This window comes from Oncorhynchus kisutch, linkage group LG5 (genome assembly GCF_002021735.2).
Source record: "Oncorhynchus kisutch isolate 150728-3 linkage group LG5, Okis_V2, whole genome shotgun sequence".
NCBI lineage: Eukaryota > Metazoa > Chordata > Actinopteri > Salmoniformes > Salmonidae > Oncorhynchus > Oncorhynchus kisutch.
Window position 1 is genome coordinate 15,499,077 of NC_034178.2, and position 12,389 is coordinate 15,511,465.

Genomic DNA, 12,389 nt, shown 5'->3' on the forward strand with positions numbered 1-12,389 from the left:
TTTTCCCCTGGAGTGGGTCCTAGCGCTTCCCCTCCCCCGCATCAAGCTATTTTCTCAAATTACTCTGTTGACTGGGTTGGGAAAGGGATGGAAGTACCTCAATAACATTCGCATCTCTCCGGCATAAAAGACGCCGCCGCCCCCACCATCATGACCACTTTGAAAATTAAAAAATATATATATAGGTCTATGTCGTGTACACGATCATTTTGAGAGGAAATATACTTTTTTTAAAAACATTGTTTACCAACGACCCTAGTCAGAAACCAAACAATATCCAATCTGCCCCTCTCAACATGTCCACCCATCCCCTCTCTACAAAACATCCATGAACCTCTATTTTAAATGTTCAAGGAGCACGGAGTTTGTTTGATCTAATTTAGAACTAAACTTCTTCATCTTGTAAAATGTAGGCTAAACGGGTTTCTCAAGCGTGTAGGATTGAATGACCCCCCCCCCCTCTCAAACACAATCTTTAATCAGCCTATGCCTATTTACCTTGTGTGACAGTCAAACATGGTTATGCCTTCATATATTGCCACTCATTCTGCTTAAAATACTAATTGTTTTCGGCGAGAACAGTCCAGTATCTCTTTATTACGAATATATATTCCAATGCTAATAAAGACGGAATAAGCGTGAATCGCAGGTTTGGCTTTGCCATGGTGCATGAAAGAGGAGCTTGGATATATAGATAGATTAATTCTACAAATGTAATGCATGAGTTCTAGTTGAAGTTTCCTCTAGGTGCAGATCTAGGATCAGCTTCCCCATCCCCAATCATAACCTTAACCGTTAGTGGGGGAAATGCTAAACTGACCCACGACCGTAGACTAGGGGCAACTTCACCCTACACCTCAGAGTGGCATCGTGTCATTCTTATGACAGCTTTATTGCAGGAAGTGCAATCTTCAACTCCCACGTTAAAATTCTGTTGGATCATATTTCATTTCATAGGGAACCGTGACCTTTTACAGAAATGCCACCCATTCATAATTGCTCACAGATGTCAGGTGTTTTAGGCAGTTAATTAATTGGGTGTTGTTGGTGGGAGTTTTTGCCTTTCGTCTTGCACCGGCAGGCAGAGATGGGAAAACTTAACATAAGTACCAACAATAGTGTAATTGTATTCTATAAAGTCCCAGTTCCCAAGGAAATAAGCATTTTCCATTGGCAACAACAGACAGCAACACAAATGTGGTAGGCTACCTTAGTGGCAACTCCACAGCGCTTATGGGAAGAGCACAGCATTGAATATATCTAGTCCTCTACAGAGACTCTGTGGTAGTAGATTTGAAATGCTCTTTAGATAAATTGCAAGTCTGTCTTTTCAGGGATTGAAACATTTATCACTGTAATGTAGACAAGTTAGCATTGATCTTTAATGGTTTGGGCTCCTCTTTTCCTTTCCCTTCTTTGGCTCTTTTTTTCTTATAATCAACATAAGCTAAACTTAGAGGGAATACAGATTCAGGACATTATTTTTCTGTTCTGCAAACCTGTTGTTTACAGAATCTGCTGCCACATTAGTTGCGTCCCAAATGGCACCCTCTTCCCTTTACAGTGCACTACTATTGACCGGAGCCATGTGGGCCCTGGTCAGTCAAAAGTAGTGCACTACATAGGGAATAGGGTGCCATTTTAAATGAGACCCTTATGGTGTTACCCAAATGACAGTGATGTTGGAGTCTTCTTCTCCCATAATTACAGCGTAATGACTTCCTTTGAGTCTTGGCCCGCAATCACAAAACGTCTCAAAGTAGGAGTGCTGATCTGGTCTCTGCTGTCTATATAATCTTATTCATTATGGACAATTTATTTTGCAAATCCTACATCAGGGGCCGTATTCATAAAGCTTCTCAGAATAAGTGTACTGATCTAGGATCAGGTTCCTGCTGTCTATGTTATCTATTAATTCATTATTGACTAAAAGGCTAAACTGATAATACATCAGAGCCTGAATAGGAGTGCTGAGATCATAATGCATAAGATTACATGGACAGGGGGTACTGATTTGAGATCAGCATTCCTATCCTGAGACCCAGCGGAAGTCCGGAGGGGCCATTGAAACACTGCCACCCAGTGGAACAAATGTTTATTACACATTGTCCATAAGGGAGACATGACCAGACATATGAGTATATAAGGGGATTATGTTTATTACACAAATCCCACCATATATTTGCTGACGAAGGCCATGTTTGTGAGTATGTTTGTGCGTGTGTGAGTGTGTGTGTGTGTGTGCACGCGCATAGAGTGGAATAGATTGAGGTGTATGTATAGAGTCGAATCTATTGAGCTGTGTGTGTGTAGGGATGCATAAGAGTACCAAGACACACCACACTTGTGACAACAGTGTATAGGTCAACGTGATACTTTATTCATAAACCTAGGACCATATATATAATACTGTATAAATACTCTATATACTCTACATCCTTCTGTTATTTCAATATAATAACAAATAAAAAATACAACAATAATAATAAAAAAGCAACAAGATTATATTTAACAAAAATAAATTATGTTTGGATATTCTGTACAAAACGTCATCATCATCAAAAAAAAAAAAAAAACCTTCTCGGAAGGCAGGAGAGACTTACTTATGAAGTAGTAGCAGGAGAGAAGCCACACACACGCGCGGTCGCTTGCTCACACACCTCTTTGGTCTGGGGCGGGGCCGAGTGATATGGCTTTGAAATTGGTTTTGTTCAGTCCGGGATGCATTTTGAATAATACGTCTATTGGAACGAGTCTATTGGGAGATTCTACTGGAATGTTAGCAGCACATACCAACTTGTTCAGGAATGACCCGAAGTTGATTGAAATGAACTGTATTGAGTTAGTTTGGTTGCGTACAAAGTTGTATGGATTAGGAGGGACAATTCGGATTGTCTTTTGTTCTGCAACCTTTGAAACAGGGAGTGCCTCCAACCGATACAGGGAGTGGAATGTGTGGCAGTGAGACCATTCATTTGTTTCTAATACATATACATACATCCTCACCCCAAGGTAGCCAATTCTGTACAGTGATACATCTGGCATATAAAGTCCCCCCAAGATGTCTGTCCAGTCCAGCTAGGACAGACAGCCCACACACGCACGCACGCACGCACGCACGCACGCACACACACACACACACACACACACACACACACACACACACACACACACACACACACACACACACACACACACACACACACACACACACACACACACACACACACACACACACACACACACACACACCACCACCGCACACACAAACACAAGCATGTCATTGGCACCTAAAGCAGCATGCTTTTTCGAAAGAGAAGTGTCCACTTAAACTCTTCCTCCATCTCAGCTCCACTGACATGGGTGTAGAGGGAGGGAGAAGGTCCCAGTGTGCCTGCATTGTGCCCCCATGCCAGCCCAGTGGGCAGCTGCACCAATTCTGTGTGGTGTTCTAGGGGTGGCAGTGGCACGGAGCAGACCCAAACAATACTAAAGTAGCTGGAGGGAGTTGAGAGAGAGGTTGTTGGCTCTGCAGTGTCAGTCAATCAGTCGGCCACATTGGACCCATTAGACCCCCCGAAAACACCCCGAAAGCACTCTGCTTGGGATGTAAACATTCTCATGATTGGTCAATGTATTATCAGGCGCAAAGTTCATGATGATATGGTTGTTTTAGTCCTTTTCATTCTATCTTTCTTTCTTTCTTTCATGAGCTGTTCTTCAGGGACGTAATAATGAGGTGAGTCCCGACAGTCTTAGCAGGTGCTCTGGTTGCACAAGTCCAGCAGAGGTCGAGGCCTGTCTTTGGGGTCGCAGCTCTCGTGGGCGAGCGTACGCCCGTTGTGTCCCACGCAGCGTAGCGGGCGCTTGCGGAACCCACGGCCACAGCTCTTAGAGCACGCCGACCATTCCCCCAGGAACCATGAAGGACAGGGTTGTGTGGCACAAGGGCGTGAAGCCAACGGGCGCAGCTCCTCCGGGCACTCCCGCGATGGCCGCCCCTGGGGATCCAGGCACAGCACCTCCCTCTGTTGAGTACCGCCCCCACAGCTCTGCGAGCATGGGCCCCACTCCCGCAGGGTCCACTCAGCGTCCCCCAGCTCCCGGATGGCATTGATGGACTGGCGGCGTGCCACCGTTCCACCACTAGGTGACGCCAAAGCGGGCCTCGGGGCAAAGTAGCTGTATTTGACACGGGGACGGGGCGAGTCGCCTACAGACAATACCTGGATGGTCAGGGCCTCGGGGAGGGGCGAGAAGCTGCGTAGACGCTCCAGGGAGGCGGAGCTACCGCTGTATCGTAGCAACGCCCCCTTGAGGGCGATGTCTGTTTCGAGAGTCATCAGCTTGTAGTCGCCGTTCAAGAGGTAGGTGCCGTCCTGGCGCAACACTGCCAGGTAGCTGTTGTCATGGCGACCACCACCGGGGGCACGTTGCTTCACGTCCAGGTGAGTGGCGCCAGCGGGGATGGTCACGACGTTCTGGTAACCAGGCCTGAGGGGCAGAAAAACACAAGGGTCAAACATAGCCAATGATAAAAAGTTATACATAAGTGTAAGAGTTAAGTTAATTGTAAGAGTAAGACACTGTGTTAAAAAGAGATGGCAGGGCTAAGAGGTTTAGAGTGATAGAGATAGATTAATTAGAGAAAAATAGGATTCTACAGACTGTAGTAAAAGTTAGTAAATGGGTTCAACTAGAAAACAGTAATTTCTAGTCAAAGATGGCTGTTTTGAGGTCATAGGTCATTGTTCTCACCTGGCACGCTCCAGGGCACCCGACACTTTCTTGCAGGTTGAGCCGTTGCCTCCGCACACGCCGCACTTGTCGAAGCGACGGCTAGAGCCGATGATTCGGTCACAGCCCGCCTTCACACACTGACCCTGCACACACACTGAGGTGGAGTCCGGGCTGCAGGGAGTACCGTCAGCCACCTGACGGTTGCAGAGAAACAAATGTTAGCCTAGTTAGCCCAGACAGCATTAGCTTAGTCTAGTTAGCCTAGAGATAGTGTTAGCCTAGTTAGCCTAGAAAGTGTTAGGCTAGTTTGCCTAGACAGCATTAGCTTAGCCCAGTTAGCCTAGAGACAGTGTTAGCCTAGACAGTATTAGCCTAGTTAGCCTAGGCCGTGTTAGCTAGTCTAGCTAGCATAGACAGTGTTTGTCTACATTTTTGCAAAAGTATCTGTGGTGTGACCTCACTTACCTTGGGTTTCAGAATGAAGAAGTAGCCTGTGCCCTTGGCCCGGCACACCAGCTTGCAGCGGTCTTTGGGCGAGACGCCGGCATATTTGGGAACCCACTCCACGCCCTCTCCCGAACCGAATGAGACCTGTGACGAAATATCGTTGTGGGCCAGACACTGCTCCTCGCGGAACGACACACCTACAGAGAAAGAGGGATGAAGAGAGAGAGAGAGGTGTGATATTCACTGTTAGATTAGCTTGAGCCTTATGTTAACTTTACAGTAGGCCGTGAAATTCAAATATGGCTATTCTCAAACGTGTCGAAAGTATAAGTATGGGTATAATATGCAAGTCAGTGGCCTATGTGTCTAAATAAGGTTGTATAATTTCAAAGTATAAATATATAAATATGTATGGGTAATGAGAGTAATTAGTGTATCAGCTATGTAATAAGCATGAACTAAGTATGTCATATGTGTGGCTAGTAGAGGCTCTTACCATTGCTACCAGGGCAGATTTCTGTGTTACAGGAGCGATATTGGATCCTCTTGCCCTCACAGTACTTGCCCCCGTTTTTGGGCATAGGGTTATCACAGTCCCTGAAGGAGTACTGCACCCCTCCGTCGCAGGTACGGGAACAGTCTCCCCATGGTCCCCATACTCCCCAGGCACCGTTGACTGGAGTCTGCAACAGGAGACGACATCATCGTCATTCATAGTCACACTCTAGCCCATATAACACTTCAATAGTCCTATAGGTAGTCCTATAGCTAAAAAGCTCATAGTTACACACACTTTAGCCCCTATAAGGGGTACTCAACTCTTACCCTATGAAGTCCGGAGCCTGCTGGTTTTCTGTTCTACCTCATAATTAATTGCACACACCTGGTGTCCTTGGTCAAAATCAGTCTCTGATAATAAGGCAGTGGAACTGGCTTCAAGGTCCAGATTTGAGTTTGAGTGTCCTATAACATTTCAACACTCCTATAGCTAGCCTGATATCTAAAACAAAAGACATAACATTGGACCTAATCCAATGTAGCTCAAACTAGCCAATCCCAAAGCTGCATTATACTTCCTTTCCCCCCGAATGGACCAATTCCATCACTCCCATTGACTTTAAGACTTTGTCATAGGGACGTGTTATAACAGGGTTAACACCCACCTGGTGACGAGCGGCCTCAGTCTTGCTCAGACAATGTCCCGCCAGGCAGAAGCTGTCATGGCCACACAGCGTCCCATCTGCCCACGGGAAGTTCTTGGTCTGACAGACCAGCAGTCCGTTGGTTGTGGTCACTGTGCACCAGAGTGCCACACATGTGGTACTCAGGTCGGGACAGTGCTGTGACTCCTCCCCGAAAGTCAGGCGACATTGGCGGTCAGCGTCGTACACGGTTCCGGGTAGCGTGGCAGGCAGCGGCTGGGATTTGTGGGGCTTGTCCAATAGGCACTGGCCGTGTCCGTTGTCCATGAAGGAGGTGACCATGAGGGCGGAGCAAGGCGACCAGGGCTGGAGTTGGTCCAGGTTGGACAGTGTGGATGCCATCATGTGCGAGCCCCAATGGTCACCGTTGACGCTGGCACACTGCTTGGAATCATCGTGGGGCATGTTGAACACGTGGCCTAAGCCACAAAAGAGAGGGAGGAATGGAGAGAGGGGAGACAAGGGGTTGGTTTGGGACTGAGAGACGAGATGTGTACTAGCGTGTGGCTAGTGACAGAGATGTGAATGTGTGGTGCATATGTGTCAGCTTGGCATCAGGGTATCATCTTACCAAGTTCGTGTGCCACGGTGAATGCCGCCTGCAGCCCGTCGTCCTCAATGATGGAGCAGCTCCTCTCCGGGTCGCACACCGTGCCCACATCCGCCATGCCTAGCGTGTCACAGGAGTGGGCGCCGCACAGGTCCTATAGGGGGTGAGAAGGGACAAAACACATCTGTCAAACTCACTGCTTTCCCACATACACACACAGACACAGAACCCATACCATAAAGCAGAACCCTGTTTCAAATCAAAAGTAGTGAGCTTATATAGCGAAATGGGTGCCATTTGGAAAGCAACCAAGTAGTTGTGAAGGTGTTGCTTGTTACCACGGTAAACATCGGTGTAAAAAGCATTGTGAAAACAGTGTTAAAACACAAAAGCAACATACCGTTCGGGTGAAGAGCACGGCCGTGTCGTAGTGCTCTGGGTGGCGGTCGCTGGGCGGGTTGTGCTGCCGCTGCCACTGGCAGAAGTTGCGGAGAGTCAGGGCAGCGTTAGACGACACCTGGGGGCCGCTCTCCTCCTCGTAGACCACCAAGAGCTTGACCACGGCTAGGCTGATGGAGTTGTGGATGGTGGGGTGACGGTAGAGGCGCGATGCCACCGCCATGATGGTGAGCAGGTAGGGCTTGAGTCCGGCACCGTGGAACTCGGCCATGGACTGATCGGCCACGATCATGATCTCCACGAAGCGGGGCGTGGACACGAAGCGTTTGGACCGCTGGTGGTGGGCTGGATGGAAAGAGAGAAGAATCGAGAGAGGTGAGACAAACTGGCCTAGAGTGAGACATTTAAGACAGTTATTTTGTGAGAGCCTGGTTTCTCTGGTTTAAAATTGATGAACTGTTAGTCTGTAAACAGTCTGATGAGAGATGAGAGACTTGAAGATGAAATGTCAAATTGCTTATGGCAAATATCTGAGTGGTCACAAGTGATTTTATTTGAGTTGTAACAAGTGATACTACAGGCCATCATGGATTGTAAGCTACAAAGTTGTATTTTCTAGGGCAGATGAAGAGCGCCTGAGCACTGAGCAGATCGACCTCTCCAGGTGTGTCTGGAGCAGCTCCAGCGGCTCTCATTGGGTGACTCAGCAGCCCCTTACTGAAAAACCACATGCATTTCACATGTGATTATTACATGTTTTAGTGTTCCAAAAACACGTTTTTACATGAGTTCCTCTGTGACATTTCACGTGAAATCGTTTTCTCTGTATGGTCGTCTCTTCGTAAGGACTACATTCCCAAATTTGACCTTCACTGGGCGGAAATTATATGTGAGAGGGGAGAAAAAAAAATCTGGGAAAATGTCTGACAGTGCTGACCTGCAACGTGCAGTACCAGGAAGCGGCGAGACTAGTTTCCACCAGCCCCCGTGCCCGGCCCGTACCTCCCTCCCTCGGTCACTCCCCGCTCACTTCCTCCGAGCCTTACCCTCCCCCTTCTCCCCTTGCCTGCGTATACTGTCAAAGCTGAGCCCATTCCCCGTTAACCCTAGCTGTGCACCGGTCAAAGTATCGACTTATCCACCCTTACCTCAACATTTAAATATATAGCCTTCGCTGTGTGTAATTATTAGAGGCTCAGATGTTTGCGTAAAAGTGGTATTTTACGCATCACTCCGAGACAGAAGATGAGGTAATTTGGATAGACAAATCCTCAAGGCTAAACTCTGCCCGTTCCAGAAATTGAAGCCCCAGGACACGGCTGGTACAGGAATTTGTCCTTTTCGTTTGCCATACATGATGTAGACACACAACACAACTAAGTTACTATCTGCAACAGCTTGGCTTATGTTTTTTTCTTACTAAAAGATGTAGGCCTATGAATATGATTTAAAGTCAGCATATTACTAAATGGACCCAAGTTAAAGGTTTTATAAGTGTTAATGCATACCTGGGTGGTCTGAGTTAGTGGTTCCATGGTCTACTTTTGTCTCCTGATTCTCTGGCAACCTGTCCTCGTCCTCGTTGACCCCACACTTTGAGCTGCTCTCCTCTGCAAAAGATGTCTGACCTCTCCGGCGAATGAGGTGGAGGTCCCCATCAATAGGCTGTGCATCAGTCGAATTATTGGGATAGATGAAGTACTCTTCACCTTGGAGGTAGAAGCCGCCCCGTAGTCCGTGGCACAGGTTGAGCGCAGCTGCGGAGTCCTCCTCCCCGTTCACCGTGCCCGAGAAGAAGCACTGAGTCTCGGCTGTGCTGCTGTCAGATTCCCGCTGCGCCTGCAACTCCGGGCTCCCCACCACATGGAACACAAACCCAGGTGCCAGGAAGGTCTGGTCCGGCTCTAGCTCCAAGACCACCCGTTTGCCAAATACGTCCAACCGGTAGACCCGCATCTCCGACTCCTTCTCTCGCTCCTCTACCGAAAGGGTCCGGCCCTGCTCGGCTTCCCTCTCCGGCCGAACCGGGTCGAGTCTGACCGGTACAACTGTACTTTCCTCCCATGTGCCGTGCGCCGCGCTCACGCACAGAGCGGTAATCAAACAGAACGAGACGCAAACGAACCACATCATATTCCGTGTCAAACCCTTCAAACTGAAAGATAAAATGATATTGAAGTGTCTGGCGGAAGCAAGTAAAATCCGTAAAAGACTCCACTAATTACTAAAAAATATCAGTCCAAGAACTAAAACACCTCCAGAAATTGTGTAAATGTAAAAAAAAAACTAAAACGGAAACAAATCCAGTGCAAAACCCATTCAAAATAGTCTACAGCTCAGACTTCATGTCTTGTTGCTTCAAGCTTGAGTCTTATATTCTCTTGGTCGAAAAAAGCTCAGCAGTAGATAAATTCCAACTCTTCTGGACGTTGGTGCTTCTTTCAGCCCTCTCTTGAATACTCAACAGCTGTTTGAGTTTCTATGTGACTTCGGGCGCAGGTTTTTTTCTACTGTGCCGTCTAGTTTCTGCTCTGATTTTGCCTTAAAGAAGGACAGACCCCGGCTCCCTATATATCCCCCTACTCAGGACCACCCCTTCCTGAAGCCCCTTTGATCTTTTAGAGACGAAATCTCGTGCGCAACAAAACGCAGACATAGAGACGTGCCATAATAATCAATCAATGTGGAGTGGGACGCGTTTGGCCCAGAACATTTTTTTTCCCCTGCTCTGCTTGTAGGCGGGACTACAGCCCTCACTCGTCTCCCCATACCCCCGTCCTCCCCCTAAACGTTCTCATCATTTACACAAAAAACTCTCATACTTTTCGCCCCTGCTACTTTTACGCTGTGCTCATATATCCTATAGGCTATACCCACACGTTGAACGTAAATTACACTTCATGAAGGTGGCAGTGGTTTATCTGTGGCAGTGTTGTGGTGTCTGTGAAACTGGAGATGTGGGGATAGCAGGTCAGACATGGCAACCGTCGCACCGGGGCTCGATACGGGGAGCGAGGAGTCGTTTGCATAGCCTCAGTGCCAAGCGAGCTGTGCGCGGTGGCGGCCTGGCGGGTTTCTGTAGCTCTTCGGGGAGAGGGAGCTCAGAGGGGCCGGTGGGTTCTTAAGGTGGAATAGTCCCTTGGACGTATCTCCTTCGCCACTCAATCCTCCGAGGCCAGGGCCCCTCTCCTTGGACGGACACCCCCTCCCCTCCCCGCGCTCGTCTTCCCAGCTCCTCTTCTCAAACATATGGTGCAAACCGCATCACTTGTATAAATCCAGTACTCTGGAACCTTTCCAAACGAATTATCCCCGGATTACTCGCCCCCTCCCAGTGACCGAGTAAATATTTGCTAAGTATTATAGATCACGTTTGAATAATGATACGTGACACACCAATAAAAGACTAAACCCAACCGTGTCTATGTATGGTAAGTCTATTTACATGTGCATGTTAGTCTATTCACCCAGATGACAGGACAGACAAGTGGTACATACCGTACGGGAACAAAACGAGACGTCACAGGTACAGCGCAGGAACACCAATAGCCAAGAGATAAAGATCAAGAGATAAGATGGAAAAAGTGCCATACACGGTGGTCTCAGCCTCTTAGTGAACTGCGAGTCTGTTATGAGTATGGCCAGGCAAGTAAAGTATACGAGGGAAACATTTCTAATTAATTCACTAAATGCGTTTTTAACGCGTTAGCTGGAGCCCATCGTACGCATTTAATTTACCGTTTCGAGGGGAGACTTGTGATGAGCCACCTTAAGCGCAACAGGTCGGGGAGAGGGAATTAGTTGTAGTGACATAGTAGTCCAACAGGTGTCAGACGTGGGCCGTGGAAAAAAGTAACAAAGGCTCTACTACTGCCATAAATCCAATACATGGCACATGCTAGTCCCACGTAAGACTAGACTCCTTTGGCTCAGCATTTGCATGTCACACATGTAAGGGGGAAAATATGAATTGGTTGTATGGAAGACCATCATTTCTATCTTTATTAACCCTGGTATGGAGGCATTAGGGATTGTAAATAAAAAAAAGGGCTATAAAATGAACAGGGCCATGATACCAGCCTCAACTGTACACCTCTCTGTGGCATAGAGGGGCATTTAGTCCCAATGTTTGTTTGAGGGGTCTTTGATTGCCAAAATCCATTATCTTTGAATTCATTCTGTATTATGAATGACATCTTGTCCTGTCTGGCTCAGTTGGTAGAGCATGGCACCTGCAATGGCGGGATTTTGGGGGGCCACCTATACGAAAAATGTATGCATACATAACTCTAAGTCGCGTTGGATGAAACAGTCTGCTCGATGGCATATACTTCAATGGGTCTGGCACCTCTGCGATCTCTAAATGACTTGTACTGAGGGCCAATGGCATTTTGGGAACACAAGTGAAGGCCATAGGCTGTTGTTGTTGCCTTGTTTGTATTGGGTGCTTCATTTAGGCACAGAAAAGAGTTTGCAAGGCGTAAGTCATGTAGTATTATTGTGTTGGTGGGGATCATTCATTGGTTACAAAAGCCCAATAGCCTGCAGATGGCAGCACAACATCACATTTGACCTCAGTGTTCTCAGACCTCAGTACCACCGGGACTGGAACTTCCATCAATTCGTACACTCTTCAGGGCCCCATAGGGACTTACGGTGACTCCACAGCATTCTTGCTAATCCCTAGATAGGAGCAACACACTAGAACATAGTGAACATATCAATCTGGGATTGCCACATCCATTTTGTAAACTTTGAAATGAGCGATCACTGAACCCCATGGTGCCTCTGTAAAGGGAGTCAGGGCAATTCTATAATATCATATGCAGCTACACCCTGACTCTTGTACACACGTCAGTTTCTTAAGGGAGTAACAGTTATTGTGCTATCTTCGTGGACGTGTCATACGGAGAGATGGAGTCCACTACACCACATTTATCACACATATTCATTTATATGAGGGCGTGAAGATTAATAAGTACACTCCATCCCCATTGGCTATAAAAATAAAAATAAATGAATGTGACCACATTCTAGAGTGTGTGTGGGTG

At 47.3% G+C, this 12,389-nt stretch overlaps 1 protein-coding gene across 1 annotated transcript; it reads right to left on the reverse strand.

Annotated features, from left to right (window-relative positions):
• Positions 1–2,358: 2,358 nt before the first annotated feature.
• Positions 2,359–10,401, reverse strand: adamts1 (ADAM metallopeptidase with thrombospondin type 1 motif, 1). The gene is made up of 8 exons (XM_020482714.2): positions 8,847–10,401; positions 7,340–7,683; positions 6,961–7,093; positions 6,351–6,808; positions 5,684–5,870; positions 5,206–5,384; positions 4,759–4,934; positions 2,359–4,494 (listed from the first exon to the last, which is right to left on the reverse strand). Exons 1-8 carry the CDS (start codon positions 9,469–9,471, stop codon positions 3,756–3,758), a joined length of 2,841 nt encoding a protein of 946 aa, XP_020338303.1. The 5' UTR covers positions 9,472–10,401; the 3' UTR covers positions 2,359–3,755.
• Between the last annotated feature and the right edge of the window lie 1,988 nt (positions 10,402–12,389).